Raw genomic sequence first — 17,463 nt, 5'->3', positions numbered from 1 at the left:
TGAGTATTCAGAAGCAAAACCTGCATGAAATCTTCCAATTGTGAATGCCTTTTCCTTATAAGAATTTGCAGTGAATCTCTGGAAACTTGCTAAGTCCCCAGGGGGATAAGAATTCACAGATCTAACTAACCCTGAGGGTCATGTTATCACACAGATTAACTATTCTCAAGCAATTTCTGAAATGCATTAGGCAGTTAAGGCTTTCTATCAACATTAGTAATGTGTACTTTCTTTTTCTACCTTTTTGTCCTTAAATATATTTATTAGGTCCCTGACACTCAGGGGCCCTCCTTTCTCTTATTAATCAGCCTCTCACATGTCCCTGAAGAAGCATCTCTATTTCACATGTTCAGCTAATTATTCTTCTAATTATTTCTTTTAAAGGAGTCACTACACAGTATCACAAATGCATAGTATATTTTTTCAACTCAAACAAAGTTTTAAATTTTGTTGAATAAAACAAGGGGTGTAATGTTTCCCAGAAGCTGTGCTATAGACTTGAAAAATAAAGGCAGGGTTCTGTAGGAAGCCACTGAGAGTCAGATTCATCAGAATGAGAACCTTTATAATATCTGTGCCTCAGATAAGGGCTTTCCTGCTTAAAATGGTACATGGACAATGGTTGTATATGAAAGTGGCCAGGACAGCTGGGGTCAATCCCATTATCTATTTTCAGCTATTTTCAGGAGAATAAAGCCTCACAAAAGGGTTGCCCATGAAGAGAAGGCTGGAAGAGGCTTCCTCAGTCACTGAGTCCCATCTCCTGTTCATACAGGCAGCATATAATGAAATGCCCAAATTATCTATCAAGCTGATCTGATGAAAGCAAATAAGTTCTTGTTTTTGGGTTGGGCTGGGTTTTTTTGGTTGTATGTTTTGGTAATCTGTTGTGCTCCAATGCCTCGCTATTCTGATGGTTTAGGACTTTCTTTTAGTTCCCAGGTACTCCTGGTTCACTTACATCCACTTCTTATGCCAACACTGCCCTATAATTTCTAGCTGTAAAGTGAAATACCAGCTGCAGGACAAGCTGAATGTGCTGGCTCTGTAGTGAGGAACAGGTTGAAATGCCTCTGAAAGAGTTTGAATGTTCTTGTGAAGATGGTCCAGGTGACCCTCACCCTTAAATTGAGGGAAACATCTCTGAAGAAAAGTGTTATTTCCTTCCCAAGCAGCTAGGGTATAAATATTTTTCTGTTTCAGAAAGCTTCTGCAAAATGATAGTCTGCTCTTACACCAAACCATATAATAAGTTTAATTAAATGGAAGCTTATGATAATTAAACCAAAAGCCTAAGGGCCCTGTTCTGTGAGAACTTACTCCTTGCATAAGACCAATTTCCATATAATTTAGACAACAAAATAGCGGAACAGTATTCTCCCATCTAATTTATATGAAATTGGTAATCTCCAAACCTGATTTATATTACCCTGTAAACATTCTTCTTGTTTCTCAGCAGAAGTGCAATACCTCAAGTACAAGTATTTAATCAGAAGAGAAAGAAAAGCTTTTTAAAAGGGAACCCCCCCTTAAAAAAGGCAAAATAAAACAAAAAAATAACCAGCCAAGAAACCCTGAATGTGCAAATTAAACCACAATCTGATAAACTCTGCATGAGGATCAAATATCCTTAAAGAAATTCTCTAACATAGCTGGTACTTGTAGGTTCTTCTTTCATAACAAATTTACATATTTACTACTTCTGGGTGTTTTCTTGAGCTAGTGTTTGTGATCAATGCTAGAAAAAAACCCCACACTCCTTATTTTGGAATTCCTTTCTGTCTCCCCCAGCGTCCCAAAGGAACGGTGCCGTGCATTATCTCCTCTGCCACCTGTATTTTTATTGCACTTCAAAACAAAGCTCCAGTACTACAAAGAATCAATGGGGCCTGATTCTCCACTACCTTACTCCAACTTTGCACAATCCCACTGCAGACAAAGCCATTCTTCCTGCTTACAACAGATGCAATGGGAAAGTCCCCAGCACTCCCTACCAGCTTGAGAGGATGGCAGATTTTGGTCCTCTCCTGCAGACACAGGCATGAGAAACACAACACACATGGGGGGAGGGATGATGAACCTTCCTGTTCTACCCCTGTGCAGTACAGGTGATAGCTGAGACCTTGCTGTTTGGTGACTTTACTGCACAAGATTCTCCATTTTGGGGAAGGATTTATGTTTTGTTTCACTGTTTGTTTGTTTCATAAGTGACTGGAATTGGTGTGTTCAGAGAGGATGATTTTGTGCCAGTTCTTGTCCAAAGAAAGTAGTGGTCCCACGTTGTGGAAAGCTATAGAAAAGGTGAAAGCACTGTTGTGAAGAGGCTGGACACCAACTGCTGCTGTGCACAGCTACTCCCTATGAGATGCTGGTGATTAATTGCTCAGGGTTAGGAGATAACCAGGTCAGAGCCTTATGAGATATACACTTCCCACTGACAGTCAAATAGTAGACACCCATATCTAAAGTCTATTTGTAGAATTAGTGAGGAGGTGCTGTCCCTTGTACCATAAATGAGCTGATCCTTACAGTTTATAATGCTCATCCCTCAATTTCTGCACCTTCGAGACACTGACAGTCATAATTCTGACCTGCTGCTTTGCTTGCACTGCAGAGCAGATACAAGGCACAGGGGTTAAAATTCAGCCCAGATGAGCCAGAATTGCTGTCTGTAAGACAAGGCATCGGGAAGATCTCACCCTGTTGCTGACTGCCCTACCTATTTGTGGGCTTTGACCCAAGCACAAAGAGAAGCGTTGCATCCTGAGGGTCACTTTTGACAGCACTGAACATGGAAACCCATTTTCTTTCCAATCTTCAGAAGTGGCTGGCAAAATATCTAAAGTATTCAAAATCTGTGACCTTTTCCTGCAGGCAGAGACTTCGTCATGGTGATCTATGTCTCTGTGGCCTCAAGGCCAGATTAATACAAGGCATCCCCCAAACCACCTGCAGGCGGGAGCTGCCAGGGAGGAGAAGTCTGACTGCTCAAGGGCCCTCACCTGGGGAAGCTGGCCAGCCCTGTGCTCAGCAACTGCGTTTGCAATTACCATTCAAAGACTTCTTAATTATTGGTGTTCAAAGCCTAAAACAGGAGAAAGCTGGACTCCGTGACAAGTTTGAGGCTCAAAAGGTAAGTGTGTTGGGGTTTTTTTCTGTTTGTTTTTTATGCAGATTTAAAATGAAAGAAATAAATAGAAATTGTTAAAGGTAGAAATGGAAGGATTGCAATAATTTCCCTAGATTATTTCCCTAGCAAAACATCATCACTTGCCCCATTGCATGTTTCCCAGGATTATGCCAGACGGCACTAATACTACCGTTTTTCAGAGCAATCAACTCCCTACCATGTAGGTTTGCCTTTTCTTAACCTGACTTTTAAGATTAGATATGCCCTTGGAGTAGATCAGCACATTAGAACCTAAACCCATTTTAAGGTTCTTAACCCAAACCTGAACCTAGGTCTGTACCCCACACGTCCTACTCTCTTTACTACAAAATGGAGTTCACCAGATCCAGGTGCACATTCAAATGAATCAGACACCCCAAGGCTCTTGGAGGGCTTTTAAACAGTGGATCCAGTTTGAAAAGATTGCTTGATCCCAATAATGTGCTGAGTTCCAGAATAATTGAGATGTTCCCAGACTGAGGGAGGTACAGAGGGGGAGAGGGAGGGTATTGGAAGCACTTGTGTGAGGCTGAAGAGGAAATCTGGATGTGTGAAAGGGATCTAGGGGAGGAGGATGAGGAGAGGATTAGAGATGTGATGGTCTCCAGGGGTACCTTCTGCCACACCACTAAGCCCAGCTCACATGAAACTTGTTACACCTTTGTATGCAGTGCTGCACGTTACAGATGTGGCATCAAAGCTTCTGCACCCATCATGGGAAATATTTGTATTACTTTATTGTAAACACGCATCTGTAGAGGTCTGAGCTGGATTTTCATTCTTTTAAACACATTCACAGTTAAGAGGAATTTTCTGCTCCTAAATTTGCAAGCCCTAACATCCAGAAAACACAAATCTCTTTATGTTCCGTGTTGCTGAATATGTAGTCCAAGGATCATTCATAAACCCAAAAAATGCATTTGCATCTCAGTTACAAAACTCAGACAAGTCTTCATATTTCTACCATGTTTTGGTGATGGTGGAAAGTCCACGTTTTATGCCAGGCCCTGTGTAAGTGTATGTAACTTTCAGGGACACCAAAAGTATCTCTTCCCTCCAATACCAAGTCTGAATTTGGCCCATAATATTTGTAAATTGGCTCAGAAAAACACCAGTTTATCTTAAAAGAGCAAAGTAGTCTTACATAAATAAGGAAAGGGAGTAGAGAGCGAAAAGGGATGTACAGAACCAAGTTTCTGGGCAAAACTGGTCACAACCTGCCTAGCTACAGGTCTCAGACATATTTCCTTCAGTAGTGTAGCAAGTAAGGTAAAAAAATATGTCCTCTTAGTTCACATGCAGCATCAAGATTCCAAACCCCGATGATAAATAATGTACAAAGGTGTGAAAGTGCAATTCTGTTTGTGCTGGGCCTCCTGTTAGGGACGTGTGAGGGACGAGGGGCACGGTGCTGCCTGCGTGGCAAGGCAGGAGCACCCAGGTGGTCACTCGGCCAAACACCCCCTTGCCACTGGCCAGCCCCCATCCCAGAGCACTGAGCTGCTTTTCATGGGAAGCATCTCATGTTCTGGCTCCTCACACACACAGAACCTGTTTTCTGGGATGTTGTTACCTTGGTGCTATTTTACACTTCCTTCCCAAAAAGCTCCAAAGTCTATTTTTAACACATATTTATTAAAACTTCCTAGCACTATTTGAAAGAATATTTGAATGGCCGCTCAAAACCCTGCTGCCTAATGACTGCCAAGCTGCTGAAGAATGGAGGCAAGGGAGGTTTTCCTTAGGGTGGGGGGGGAGAGAAAATAAAGAGAAATCGGCCCGGCTTCAAAGGGCGCATTTCCATAATTGCCCTGTAACTTTGGCAAAATAAATCTGAAGGGCTGAGAAAAGCGCAATCTCTCAGATGAGTGCACTACAAAAGCCCCAGAGATCCCCAGTCCCACTTGTTACTATTCTAATTCAGTGAGAGAATTCGGTCCCTAACCTCAGCAACAAAAGCCATGAAATCACCGTCCTCCCATTCCGATAGCCCATTCCCAAAGAATAAGACCTTATCCAGCCTTTGTCTCCATCCTGCCCACAGACACTCCGTACAAGTTAGGATAGCATTAGGTGGAAGAACAGTACATAGAGGTTTTCCAGACTGGCAATTTAAACCCTCTGTCTCTGGCTCTGGGTTGCAAATGTGCATACTCTTACGTAGCCGGGGGAGATGGGGTCTGTTTCTGACTTGTTTTGTTATCACAAGAAGCCTTTTTTGTAGTTTTTGTGTAGTTGAATTTCCAGGCAATCTGTCTGAACTTCCCAGATGAATCGTGCACATTTGAGTTTACAGCAGTTTTCTTTGAAAAGGTGAAAATACCCTCTGCAATTGTTCCTAGGATTCAATGTTTGTCCTCAGCAGTACACGAGCTATTAAAAAGAAATAAAGAAAAAAAAAAGTAATTATAAAAGTAATTATAAATAAAAATTTAATAAGAAAGTGTCTAAAATGGTTTTGCTGGCACGGTCGCAATCCCAACTTTGCAATTCCTTGATGAAAAAAATGACTGCTGAATGTGAATAGCAGGTCTTTTACAGCAAAGGCCCAATCTCCCGTCATTTGGCCCCTCTCTGACTTTTTTATTTTCTCAATAAGACGAGCTTTTGTGCGATGTGCAGTATGGACAATCAGGACAGCCTTATAAAGGGATTGAGAAGGGCACACAAAGGGCTGCGGCAGCATCAAAGCCAGCCCAGCAGCACAATAGAGATGACATTTTTACATCCCAGGGCTGGGGCGGGCAGGGACTGAATACTGTGTCCACAGCAGTGTCAGTAAACAATGAGCAAAGTGGGAAAGGGGTGAAAACACAAGTCAAAATCTTTTTATTGAAGCCCCCTACACATTCATTGGGCATTTTCAGCCCTGCATTTGAAAGCTCTTCCATTTACTTACTCTCTGGATTCCCCTATTTAACTAACTGACTGATGATGGCTCCATTTTGATATCTGAAGAAAAGAATGGGAATTCTTCCCAAAGTGAATATATTAATTCATGAGATTTAATTGTGTTTTATTGGTAGTAAAGAAAATATTAGCTGCATAGTGCTGCTCTTAAAGGAACACCGCCATCTTTAACACCATATTTGAGACCTCTGTTTAAGAAGCCTTACCTAAGGTACTGCTCCTGCCTGTGGGTCTTGGAAGCAATATTTTTCTTTCAGTTTACCAGTTCCCCGCATTTAAGTTTGGTTGCTTGGGTTTTTGCATAACAAAACCAGGCTGGACTCCTGCTTAGTTGGTTTCTCATTCCATTTCTTGTATCCAAACCCAAGGTCTTGGAGTGGTTCAAAGTACCACTATGAAAGTTTAAAAACAGAGGATTTAACCCTGATCATTTAGTCAATTCAGGTGATCTCAGCAACTACACCAGGTGCAGGGGGGCAGGAATAAGCACTGAAATTTTCCTTTCTGCACATTTTTCCCCCTGTAACTGCACAAAAACATTTCTGTTAGTATCAGGCTATGATTTAGCACACCAGAGGGAATCTGTCTGTCAAGCAAACATTTCTGGCATTGTCTTCTGTAGGAATCACTTGCAAAAGTCTCCATCTGAGACGACCTGCACTGGTGCTGCTGTTCAATAACCATCTCAAGTGTCCTTTTTCATTAAATTATTTTGGAATGGGGCTGGTCTAATCTTCTAGTGAAGCTTTATCTTTCTTGGAAGCAAGTTAGACTGTAACAGAGAAAATCAATGTTTTACTCTTTGTATCTAATTTCACATTACATCTATGTTTTTAGGCACTTAAATTTTACTGCTAAGGTATCTTGAGTATTGCAAAGTCCAGTGTGAATTATACTAATGATCCCTGAGAAATCCAATAGAGTGTCATATATTTGAGAGAGTTATTTTCTTTTCACTGTTTTGCTTGAAAATAAGTACAATACTTATGTATTAAAATCTCAGGTTTATGCATACCCAGTAAGTAATTTTATTCTAGCTTGGCTAGCTGGCCTACTGACATGCATTTTCACCACTGCTAAAAATAATGAGGAATCCGAGTGACACACATTTATGGCTGGGAGTGCCATCAGATCCCTTGACCTAATTGAGCATGCCTACACACCTTAGAGTGTTTTGCATAACCAACTTAGACAGCAGGAACATTTCCAACCAGATTGATTGACATATTTTATTTCTAACTTAAGCTTAATCAGGACCAAGAATGATTCATTTATACCTTTCAAACTTTAGGAATTGACATGGGAGACAACCAGGCTGCAGAATCCAGTGTAAGCAATCATGCAAAGGAAAAAAATAGAGATTAATATATTTTATTAGTCTACTTAGCTGCTGCCATTTGATTTAATAAAATTAATAAGCTGGTAGAGGAGTTACTTTATTTTATAAAATAAATGTCAAACTAGACTTTTTGCAGGAAAGGTTCTGTCCCAAATCCATCCTCCACTAAGGATTTACCTGAAGTAATGTACCAAATGTAGAGCTATTGTAAGGTGCAGTCTGATTTTTTTTGAGAAAGCAGCTGGACAAGAGCTCATCTCCCAGCAATAACCACATTGACTCTCAAATTGAAAGAGTTTCCGGCTTTTAAGGAGTAAAGCACCTTCAAATAAATATCAGCAGTTTCCACGTGCCATGCCTTAAACAGGAACAAAGCCTAATAGAATAGATTGTAATAAAAGTGCCATTTCCAGCATGTGTGCATATGGCTGCTCCACGCTGCAAATGTCCTTTAGCACTTTTTAACCATATTCTCTAGTGTGTCAGCAAAGAGACTCCATCAGAGTATTTAACATTGCTGGGAGCAAAGGAATAAAGTGGAGTCACTGTTGATTATTACTCATTAGCCACAAGGACATCCACTTAACATGGGAATAAATGAATGACACCACGTCCTAATGGAAATGGCCTCAGTGTACCTTTAAGCAAAATGTTGTTTAATATCTTCCATTTGCTGAATAGTAAAGAGGCCTGTTGGACATGCACAGCTAGCAAGCGGCCATTGTTGCTTTGTTCCAATTTCAGCATTTAATAAAAAAATATGTTGTCTTGACTGCAGCAAAGCTGGGCCTCAAAACCCTGGGTGGCAGCACAGGCTTGTTCTCATTCTGCAAATTCAGGATTTCACTGGCATCCTAAAGGGTTAATGCCCATAAAGCAAATGAAGCCTTAGAAGGTACATGTTCTTCATTATTCTGCTTTACATTCAAACATATAAAACAAAGAACATCTGATATCTTTATTGGTTTTCTTAGATAAAACACAAGCAAGCTATAAGCCCTAATTTTCTTATTACCATTTGTTAACAAGGAAGATAACACTCTCAAAAGTACTTGATTAGGGCTCCCTTTGATTTGTATCTTGTTATGATTACCAGGGCATATATTTTTGTATTATTACTTTAGTACACTGATAGTTTGGATCAAAATGATAAAAGAGGTATTTTAAAAGTGTAAATATTAACCATACAGGTAAACCACATAATCTGAACAGCATCTTGAACACTGACATACTGAAGTATACACACTGGAAAAGCAGTCATAGCTGAGATACACATTCCTATCTGGAAAGCTGGTAGTCTGAGCTGGAGGAGCCCTTTTGCTCCCAAACCCTTTCAACAGCAACTTACATACTTGACAAATTTGTTTTTTTAATACGGTACAACTACTGAGGATATAGGAGTGAAGATATTTGCTGTATCACATATCTAAAACGCTTGTGATCAGAATCCAGAGCACATATATCTGTTCTTACGGAATAAACCAGTTTTAAGTATCCAAGGGAAACAACAGCACGTGCATCAGCTAACGTGAAAGATTTGGGAGGGTATTTTAATGCACGGTCTGATGCTAGATTATTAAAATGGTGCTGGATCTTTTCCATACTCCTGTGATTTAGCCTGCATAGCAGCTCAGCACTGTTTCCCAGCTCCCAGGGCTCTCTCCTGCCCCATCCCGGGCCGTGATGGGCACTTTGGCCGCCCTCAATGGCGAGCCTGACACGGCCCGCTACGCCCGGCCGGCCGCTCCCAGCACCACGGGCTCTGACAAGTTGGAAGTCTCTTTCTCCTGCCTCCTCCTCCTCCTCCTCCTCGCCGCTGCTTCCTCTGGCCAGCCCCGCGCAGACAGGGAGCGAGCGGGAGATGATTACATCAATCAGTGTCAGGCCTGGGAGCTGTGATTTATGAATATGCATAATGAGCTCTCACCTTTGAGAAGGACTAGCTAGGGAGATAATTGATTAGACAGGAAAAGAGCAGCCAACAGAGAGGGAGAAGGGAGAGGGAGGCCTCTCTGTGCTGTCTCAGGCAGGCCTGGCTGGGGCTCCAGCGAGGCTGTCAAACTGAGAGAAGGATTTCTGAAAAAAAAAGAAAAAAAAAAATACTCGTAGGATTTTTAATGTTTTGTTGAAACACGCATAACAAAATGTTTCCTCACAAAATTAATGGGAATTTTCTCCACATTAGGGAGGCCAGGCAGGCACAAAGGCTGCTTTCCCCCTGCAGGGAAACCAAGTTCTCACTTCCAGAAGCCAAAGGAGCAGCTTTCCCATGGCTTCCACGCCGCTGCCGCAGGAGCATCCCCATGGCCAGAGTGAAGGGAGAGGGCTCTGCGGGGACAGGGAGCTGAGGGCCTCAGTGCAAAGGCAAAGGAGCCTTTAATGGAGGTAGAAAGCTGGGGAAGCAATTGTTTTCCCATCATGGCTGCATTATTTTCTTCCATCCCCTTTAAGCATCTGTCTGGCCGCTGCCTGAAAGTTTCTATGGAAAACCCACCAGGATGCCCAGAGGAAGGGGATGTGGAAATTTGCCTCTTGCTTTCTCTACCCCCACCCCTCCCATTTTAGATGCCATTAATCTTTTTTTTTTTTTTTTTCCTCAGCTAGAATTGGCTAAGGAAAAAGAGGGATACAAAGTGCAGAGAGACTGGATAAAATTTACATGAGAAACGATCTGTTTTCTTACCCCCACCCACAGAGATTCCCCCATTTCAGGAGCCTGTCGGAGCGAAAGAGTGGGAACAGTTCCTGGCAGAAAGACAGAGAGCTGCATGGGGCTGCAAAGAGGCAAATGCTGTTTCTAGGGTGAGCTGTGGCCAGAAAGGACATATGGGGAAAGGAAGAGGACGCAGCGGGGAAAAAGCGGAGATCACAACAGTGCTGCAAACTCTGTGAGTCCCTTCCCCGGCCTCCTTTGCTCCCAGCCATTGCTAACAGCAGCCAGGGAAGCTGCAGCACACACCAGGAGAGGGGTGTCCCCATCCTAATGCTGGTCAGGGGCAATCTTAATTGTGAAACATTAAAACACTATAGAAAACGTGTGTATACACACACACACACACACATATACAAGTCTTATCACTTACAGACGCCTAGGATTTAAAATGTAGTTTATCGGCCTAGTGCAACCCAATCCTATAAATAATACATTCCTATCACTATGACCTCAAAATGTCAATACCGCACAGCCCTGTGCATTTGCATATCTTGTACTGTCTAAACTTGAAGCATGTCAGCTATGTGCTTCTGTTTGTACTTTAACTTCATTTTAACTCTTGCTTCCTAGCTCTGAGCACCCTCCCCCTCTGCGGGGTCTGTCACCAAAACGAGAAAAGCACCAGCCATTTAATCACCACCGCTGTAATTATGCCGTTTCCAGGACTGTAAGGAGAGGACAGGTAGGGGACACATCTCCCCGGTAGAGAGGAAAGCCTGGGGACAAAAGCAGGAGGGGGCGGCCCACAAGCTCTACCTGCCCCATCAGCCGGGGGGACGAGCACGGCCATCCGCGGGCACAGGGTGCAGAGAAGGGGAGGCAGGAGGGAGCAGCCCTCGCCCTCCTACCACACTCCCCTTGGGATGGTTTCGGAGCGCAAATGGACCTTTCCCGGACTGGGCCGATTTCCAGCACCTTGCCGGGAAAGCGGAGCTACAAGCTCTGGAGGCGGCGGCTCCCGGGGCGAGGCGTGCAGAGGCGCGACCGGCACGTCCCGGAGCCGGAGGAGGCGGCCCGGCCCGGGGGCGGCGGGAGCGCATCCCACGCGTCCGGAGCGGAGCGGGGCTCCCCGCCGGGGCTCTCCGCGGCGCCTCGGTGTCCCCGTTCCGGCCGCTGCCTCCCGCCCCCATGCCAAGCCCCGGGAGCGGCGGGATGCCTCAGCTTTGGGCAGCTCACAAATTGTGGCGAGCACCCCAAAACTGCCCCCTGGGCTGCACGACAGCAGGAGGGGAGGGGGCGGCAGAACTAACGCAGCTGAGCTGCCGACCCGCGGCGGCACCACCGACCCCGAAGGTTCCTCTCAGGGGCTCTGCGCTGCCTTGCGCTCCGCGGGGGCGGACGGGGAGGGGGTTAGTAGCGGCACCCGGTAATTCGGTCCGCGGGGGCGAGGGATCATCCGCCGGCCGCGCTCGGGCCGCCCGGAGCCGCGCTCGGACCGCGCACCTCCCGCCACCGGCCGCGCCTGCAGGGGGCGCTGCGGCTCCAGCGATGGCGCCGCCGCCGCCGCGGGAAGCGCGGCTCGGCCCGGCTCGGCTCGGCTTAGCCCCGCCGCTGGCCCGGCACGGCTCGGCTCGGCTCGGCCCGGCACCGCCGCCCGCGCTCCGCCCGACCCGGAGCCGCGCAAAACCAATAACCGACCGGGAGGAGGGCAGGACTGCGGGAGGAAAACAACTCCAGAAGGGGGGAAACGAGAGTGTAGTCAAAGTGGCAACAGTTTATTTATTAGCCAAAAATATATACTTTCTTGTACAATTTGGTTCACACATATGTACATTTTTTACGGTATGTACAAAAACAAACAACAACAACAACCAAAATAAAAAAAAGGGGGGGGACATCTAATTCTCACTGGACTTCCAAAAAAAATCTCACAGCTCAGCTAACCCAGGTGATAGGACAGAAGCGGGTATTTTTTTTCCTTTTGAGTCTGAATATACGGACATGCTTACAAGTTGTAACTATACAGAGATTTTTTTTTTTTTTACAATCATTACAACAACAATAAAAAATTAACTATGATGATGAGAGCGCCGATAGAACCATAGCGGCGTCAAGTTGGTTCTGGGGCCTGGAAAAAAATGACACAGAAAAAAAAAATTTAATAGGATTTCTAGTGAGCTTGGGCTGGCACAATATTTGTAACTGCAGGTAGCTCTGGTTTTGTTGTTGTTGTTAATATTTTAATAGATTTATAAATATAAAAAACTTTCAGAATGACTTATAGTAAATGTATTTAGCTACGAAAACACGGCGGGCCCGATCCCCGTGGTTTCAATCAATCAAAAGGGTAATTGGTTTCTCATTGAAATTGAGTGACTGCTACGCCAAATTTGGGGCGGCAAAGCTCAGCCTCTTCAGCTTTCATACTCTGGGCGGGTTTTTTTGTTTCGCTTTCAATATCATTGTTGTTATTATTATTAATTTTTAATTTATATTTTATTTTACTATTTTCTGCCGTGTCGGTGCCTCTCCCACCGGCACAGCGACAGCTCTGCGGCGGGCTCAGGGATGTGCTCCCGGGCCAGGGGCGACCCGCACCCGGGCTCCGCGGCCGCGCAGCCCCAATGCCCCGAGCGCAGATCGGCCTGCCCAGGGAAACGCTCCCGGGGGCCACAACGGAGAACAGCAAAGAAAATATATAAACAGAATAACCCACCACGCGCGCAGAGGAAGAACAAGAAACCGCCCTGGAAAGGGAACCTAAAGAAGCGGAGAAAATAAGCTAACCATTTACAACTGCCTCCATACATCCCGGGGAGACGGAGGGAGCCATCTCTTACCGCCTCTGCACTGGCTGGAAAGCTGTCTTTAGTAACTTTTTCTCTACTTCCAAGGCACTAGATCGATCTAAAAAGAGAAGGGAAGGGGGAAAAAAAGCGTTCCTTTATAGCCCCTGTTTTATTCCTCCCATCCCTGAATTAAGCCTCGAGATTTAAGAATGCTCTTTTCTCAGCGAGCTGCAAATACGATACAACGACTGCTCTGCTTGCAGAGGTGACCGTCAGAGAAAACACACTGACCCCGAGCGAGCCTGACCTGGCGGCCGGGTCCTTCCCGCAAAAGCGACAACAACAGCAACAAAAATTATCTCCGCTGGAGGAAGGTAATTCTCGGGGATCGAGACTACCCCGGCCAAGAGACCTCCGCCACCGCCCCCGGGGCCCCCGCCCGCCGCCACCTGCGCCCCGACGGCTGCTCCGCGCCGGGCCGGACCGTGCCGGGCCGGGGGCACCGTCAGAACCGCCGGGGCCGGCCGCACGCACACGGCCCCCGGGCGTCCCGCGCCGCTCCGCTCCGCACCGCCGAGCCCCCCGGGCGGCTGCCGGCCCGGCCCGGCCCGTCCCCGGCGCGTCCCTCAGCGGTCACCTGCTCCGACGGGCTCCGCGCTCTGCGCCTGGTCCGCGGGCCGCGGGAAGGCGGCGGCGGGGGGGGCGGCGGAGGCGGCCCCCAGCCCCAGTAGGTGGGGAGTGTTCAGTAAGGCCAGCGGGTGCGGGGGGTGGTGGTGGTGGTGGGCCGGGAATGCGCGGTTGGTCCAGTTGGGGAACTTGCCCAGGGGGCAGGAGGAGACGAGTCTGTGGGGCGGCGGGGTGGGCAGCGGCAGCGGCTGGGGGGCGGCCGCCGGCGGAGAGCCGCCGCCGGGAGACTTGCGGGGGTTGTCCGGGCTGGTGGCGGTCTCGGCCAGCGACCAGATCTTGGGTTTCGGCAAGGAGCCGGCCAAAGCGCCGTCCGTCGGGGAGGAGGCGGCGGAGGAAGAGGCAGACGAGGGGGGCGAGAGGTGGGGCGGCGGCGGCGGGAGCGGCGGCTTGAGGGGCTCCGGGCCCACGGGCGCGGTCGTGGCGGGCAGCTCGCACTTGTGGTGGTGGTGGTGATGGTGGTGGTGGTGCAGGTGGTGGTGGCGGAGGTGGTGCGGCTCGCCCTCGGAGGCCTTGTCGTAGCGCTCCTCGGAGCCGGGCAGGTCCTCAAAACCTTCGGATCCCTCCGAGTCCGTTTTGGAGTCAGAGTGCAGGAGGTCGGCATCCTGTAGATCGTCCTCGAGCTCGTCCTTGTTGCTTTCGATATTCTCTGTGTCGATGTTCTCGAGGTCGATCTCCTCCTCGTCCTCCCTCTTGTCCTCTTCCCCCTCGTGGTCGCTGCCGTAGGAGTTGCCCTCCTCGTCCGTCCTGCTGCGGGGGGCCCAGGTCATTTTGTTCTCCTTCTTGAGCCGCCGCCGCGCGTTGGCGAACCAGGTGGAGACCTGGGTGAGGGTCATTTTGGTGATGATGGCCAGCATGATCTTCTCGCCCTTGGTGGGGTAGGGATTTTTCCGGTGCTCGTTGAGCCAGGCCTTGAGGGTGCTGGTGCTTTCCCGAGTGGCGTTCTTGGGCCGCGACGGGTCCCCGAACTGGTACTGCCCGTAGGGATAGAAGGCAGGGTGGTGGGGGGGAAAAGCGGCGTGCTGCACCCCCGGGCTCTCCTTCAGCTCGTACTGGGCGCCCTGCAGCGAGAGGGAAGGGGCGGCCCGGCTGAGATGGCGCGCCGGGCCCGGGTCCGCTCCGTCCCGCTGCCCTTACCGGGAACGGAGCCCGTCGGCACCGGCGGGGCGGCCGGGCCGCGCTGCCTCCCCCACCGCGGAGCGCCCCGGTCCCGGCAGCCCGGTGCCCGCCGGTGCCTCAGGGGCAGCACCGGCTCCCCAACTCGCGTGTGCACGGCAGGGCCGGCGGCCGCTGCTGGGGCCGGTCCCCGCCACCGTCAAACCCCGGGCGGAGCGGGGGGACGCTGCGGGGCCGCCGCTCCAGCCCTGCCCCTCTCCGGCGGCTCTCCCGGGCAGGGCGGCGGTAGCGCCCGTGTCTCCCCTGACAGCCCTCCCGGCGGCTCCCCCGGCTCCCCCCGGGCCGATCTCCAGCGCGAACCGAGCGCCCCGGGGAGCGAGCGGCGAGCCCCGGGGGCCTCTTACCAGCTGGGGGAAGATGGGCAGCTCTGCGGCGTAGGGCAGGAAGGCTCCGTAGCCCTGGGCGGCGGCGGCGGCGGCGTAGGGCGCGCCGTACATGGAGGAGAGCACGTTGGAGAGGGTCCCGGACGGGGCCAGCTCGGCGCCGCCGCGGGAGCCGCCGCTCCCCGGGCGCTCCGCCGGGTACAGCGGCCTGATGTACTGGTAGCCCAGCTGGGGGAAAGACATGGTGGGGGAGCGGGGCAGGGGAGGGGGGAGGAGGAAGAGGAGGGGGGGGAGAGACGAGAGGAAGAAGGGAGAGAAAGGGGAGAAAGTAGCAGGGCCGGGAGCGGAGGAGGGAGCCGGGTCGCTCGCCCTCGCCGGCCGGCCGCACTTTCAGCGCCTCCCGCAAACTCCGGCAGACATGGGGGGGAGCCGGGGGTGCGCGGAGGCCGCGGGCTCCCTCCTGTCCTCGGCCGCCGCGGTAAACGATCCGATCGCTTCTTTCTTCTCTCACTTTTCCTATTGATCTGAGTGGACCCAGGTCAGGTCCTAACAGATTGCCTGAGATTATTGGGACTCTGGGCTCTGATTGACATTTCTAGTCTCTCACAAGCCCCTCCTATTTCTTTTAAGTCTCTCTCTCCCTCTGCCTCCCTCTCTCTCTCATGCCCAGAGCTCGCTCTCGCCGGGTTTGTCACTAGCTGCTTTTCTTCCCCCCCCCCTTTTTTTTTTTTTCTAAATCTGTTTACTGACGTCGCGATCTTTTATTTGAGTTGCTTTCAAATCTCGTTTTAGCGATCGCCAATCAGTTGTGTGTTTTACAAAGGTTTAACCCTGCCTCATGGTATTCTAATTATATGGAGGTAGATTTAGATATAATTTCTTTCGTAGCCCCCCCCCCCCCCCCCCCCAGCGCGTAGGAAGCCGGGGTGTCATTTGTGAGCAGTACACGAGAGGGACAGGGAAAAGTTGGGACATTTAAAAATAAAGGCTCACACCAACGCCATCCCTCAGTTCCCCTTTTCAGGTTTTTAGATTTACAACCTTTCCTTGCCCAGATTAATTTTGGTTTTTTTATTAAGATATTACTTTCTTCCCTTCTCCCGCTCTGGCCCTTGCGAGAGTTACCTCTTCTAATTCAGTTTTAAAAGTCTATTGCATTTTTAAAAATTTGCATTTTCAGAACTACCTTGAAATTTTTCCTAATGTGCTGGATCTTTAAGGAGTTCTCTACATTTTGCCTGGACTAACAGTGCGCAGATACAGTGGAAAAGCTAAGTTAATTTTCCTCCTAATAAGGGACTTCAAAGTGTTGTAGGTCACAATTTTACATCAAAGGCAGAAAAGAAGGCAAATTAAAATCTTAACAAAGGAGAGACGGGAGCAGCCCTCTGGGCCATTAGTAAATAAGTGGTGTGAAAAAAGGGACAATGACAGGCACTGGAATTAAACTCATTAACACCTTTTTGTCTTGGTGCGAAATCTCTAATTAGGAAATTTATGATCATTTTGCTTATTCCCTCTGTTCTGAATCACTACAAGGCTAAGAAGGAAGTACCTGGTACGTGCAACATTTGCAAAGGGAGCAGTGGCACGGGCTTGTAAGGAGCTATTGGGAAGGAGTCAAGATACGGTTTAATTACAGAATAGGGTTTGGGGTTTTTTATGATCCACACATTTTAAATTACGGTTTGTATTTTGTTATTGATGTTGTTGCTCTGCCCCCCCCTCCTCCTTTTCCTTCTCTGAAAGCAGCGTGAGTTGCAATTTAGCCTTTTAAGAGTAGTTAAAATACAGTTCAATCACGGCGCGTCTTTGGCAAGCGCCGGTGTGCCCTGCTCCGCTGCTGCGGGCAGAGGAAGAGCCTGGGCTGGAACCTAAAAAGTTCACACAGCCTGTGGGGAGAGGAGACCTGAACCTGCCAGCGTTATCTGCTTTTTAAAATATTCGGTGTTTAAATAAAACAAAAAGTTTGGAAGATCTTTTGAGGAGTTGTGGCTGAATGCGAGCTGTTTAACCGTATTCCCCTCTCTTCCTAAATACTCTCTGGATTTATTGCCTTTAAAATATGATTTAGGTACAATATAACCACTGTGCCCACAGTATGGATTTTTATAACTACATTTCTTTAAAAATGAAATTCATGTCAGATTATGCAGTTAAAGGAATCGACCTTGATAGCTTGCTATAATAAAACTGTATCAGCTTGTAATAAATGCGGATTATAGCAAAGCAAGCTCCAGAATTAAAATTCCCTGAATCAATATATGAAAATCTGTAGGAAACATCTCTAATCGTATTAAGTTCATCTTTATAGCATTTCCTATCTGCTAATCTAGTGCAAAAACAACTCTGGGTTGGAGGAATTTATTTTCTTCTATTCAACATTGGTGCTTTTGATAGTACAAAGCAAGGGAGATAAA

The 17,463-nt window shown here is 48.1% G+C and overlaps 1 protein-coding gene across 1 annotated transcript; it reads right to left on the bottom strand.

Moving 5' to 3' along the window:
• Nucleotides 1–12,144: 12,144 nt before the first annotated feature.
• On the bottom strand, nucleotides 12,145–15,286 carry IRX3 (iroquois homeobox 3). Its single transcript, XM_054269534.1, has 4 exons — nucleotides 15,065–15,286; nucleotides 13,498–14,605; nucleotides 12,912–12,978; nucleotides 12,145–12,199 (listed from the first exon to the last, which is right to left on the bottom strand). The coding sequence occupies exons 1-4, from the start codon at nucleotides 15,284–15,286 to the stop codon at nucleotides 12,145–12,147; spliced, it is 1,452 nt and encodes a 483-aa protein (XP_054125509.1).
• Nucleotides 15,287–17,463: the final 2,177 nt, after the last annotated feature.

The sequence above is a fragment of the Melozone crissalis genome, unplaced genomic scaffold (genome assembly GCF_028551555.1).
Source record: "Melozone crissalis strain CALT ecotype California unplaced genomic scaffold, PUWL_Pcris_2 ptg000007l_1, whole genome shotgun sequence".
Taxonomy (NCBI): domain Eukaryota; kingdom Metazoa; phylum Chordata; class Aves; order Passeriformes; family Passerellidae; genus Melozone; species Melozone crissalis.
Note: the sequence above shows the minus strand (reverse complement) of the source record. Positions and strands in the feature narration are given on the sequence as shown.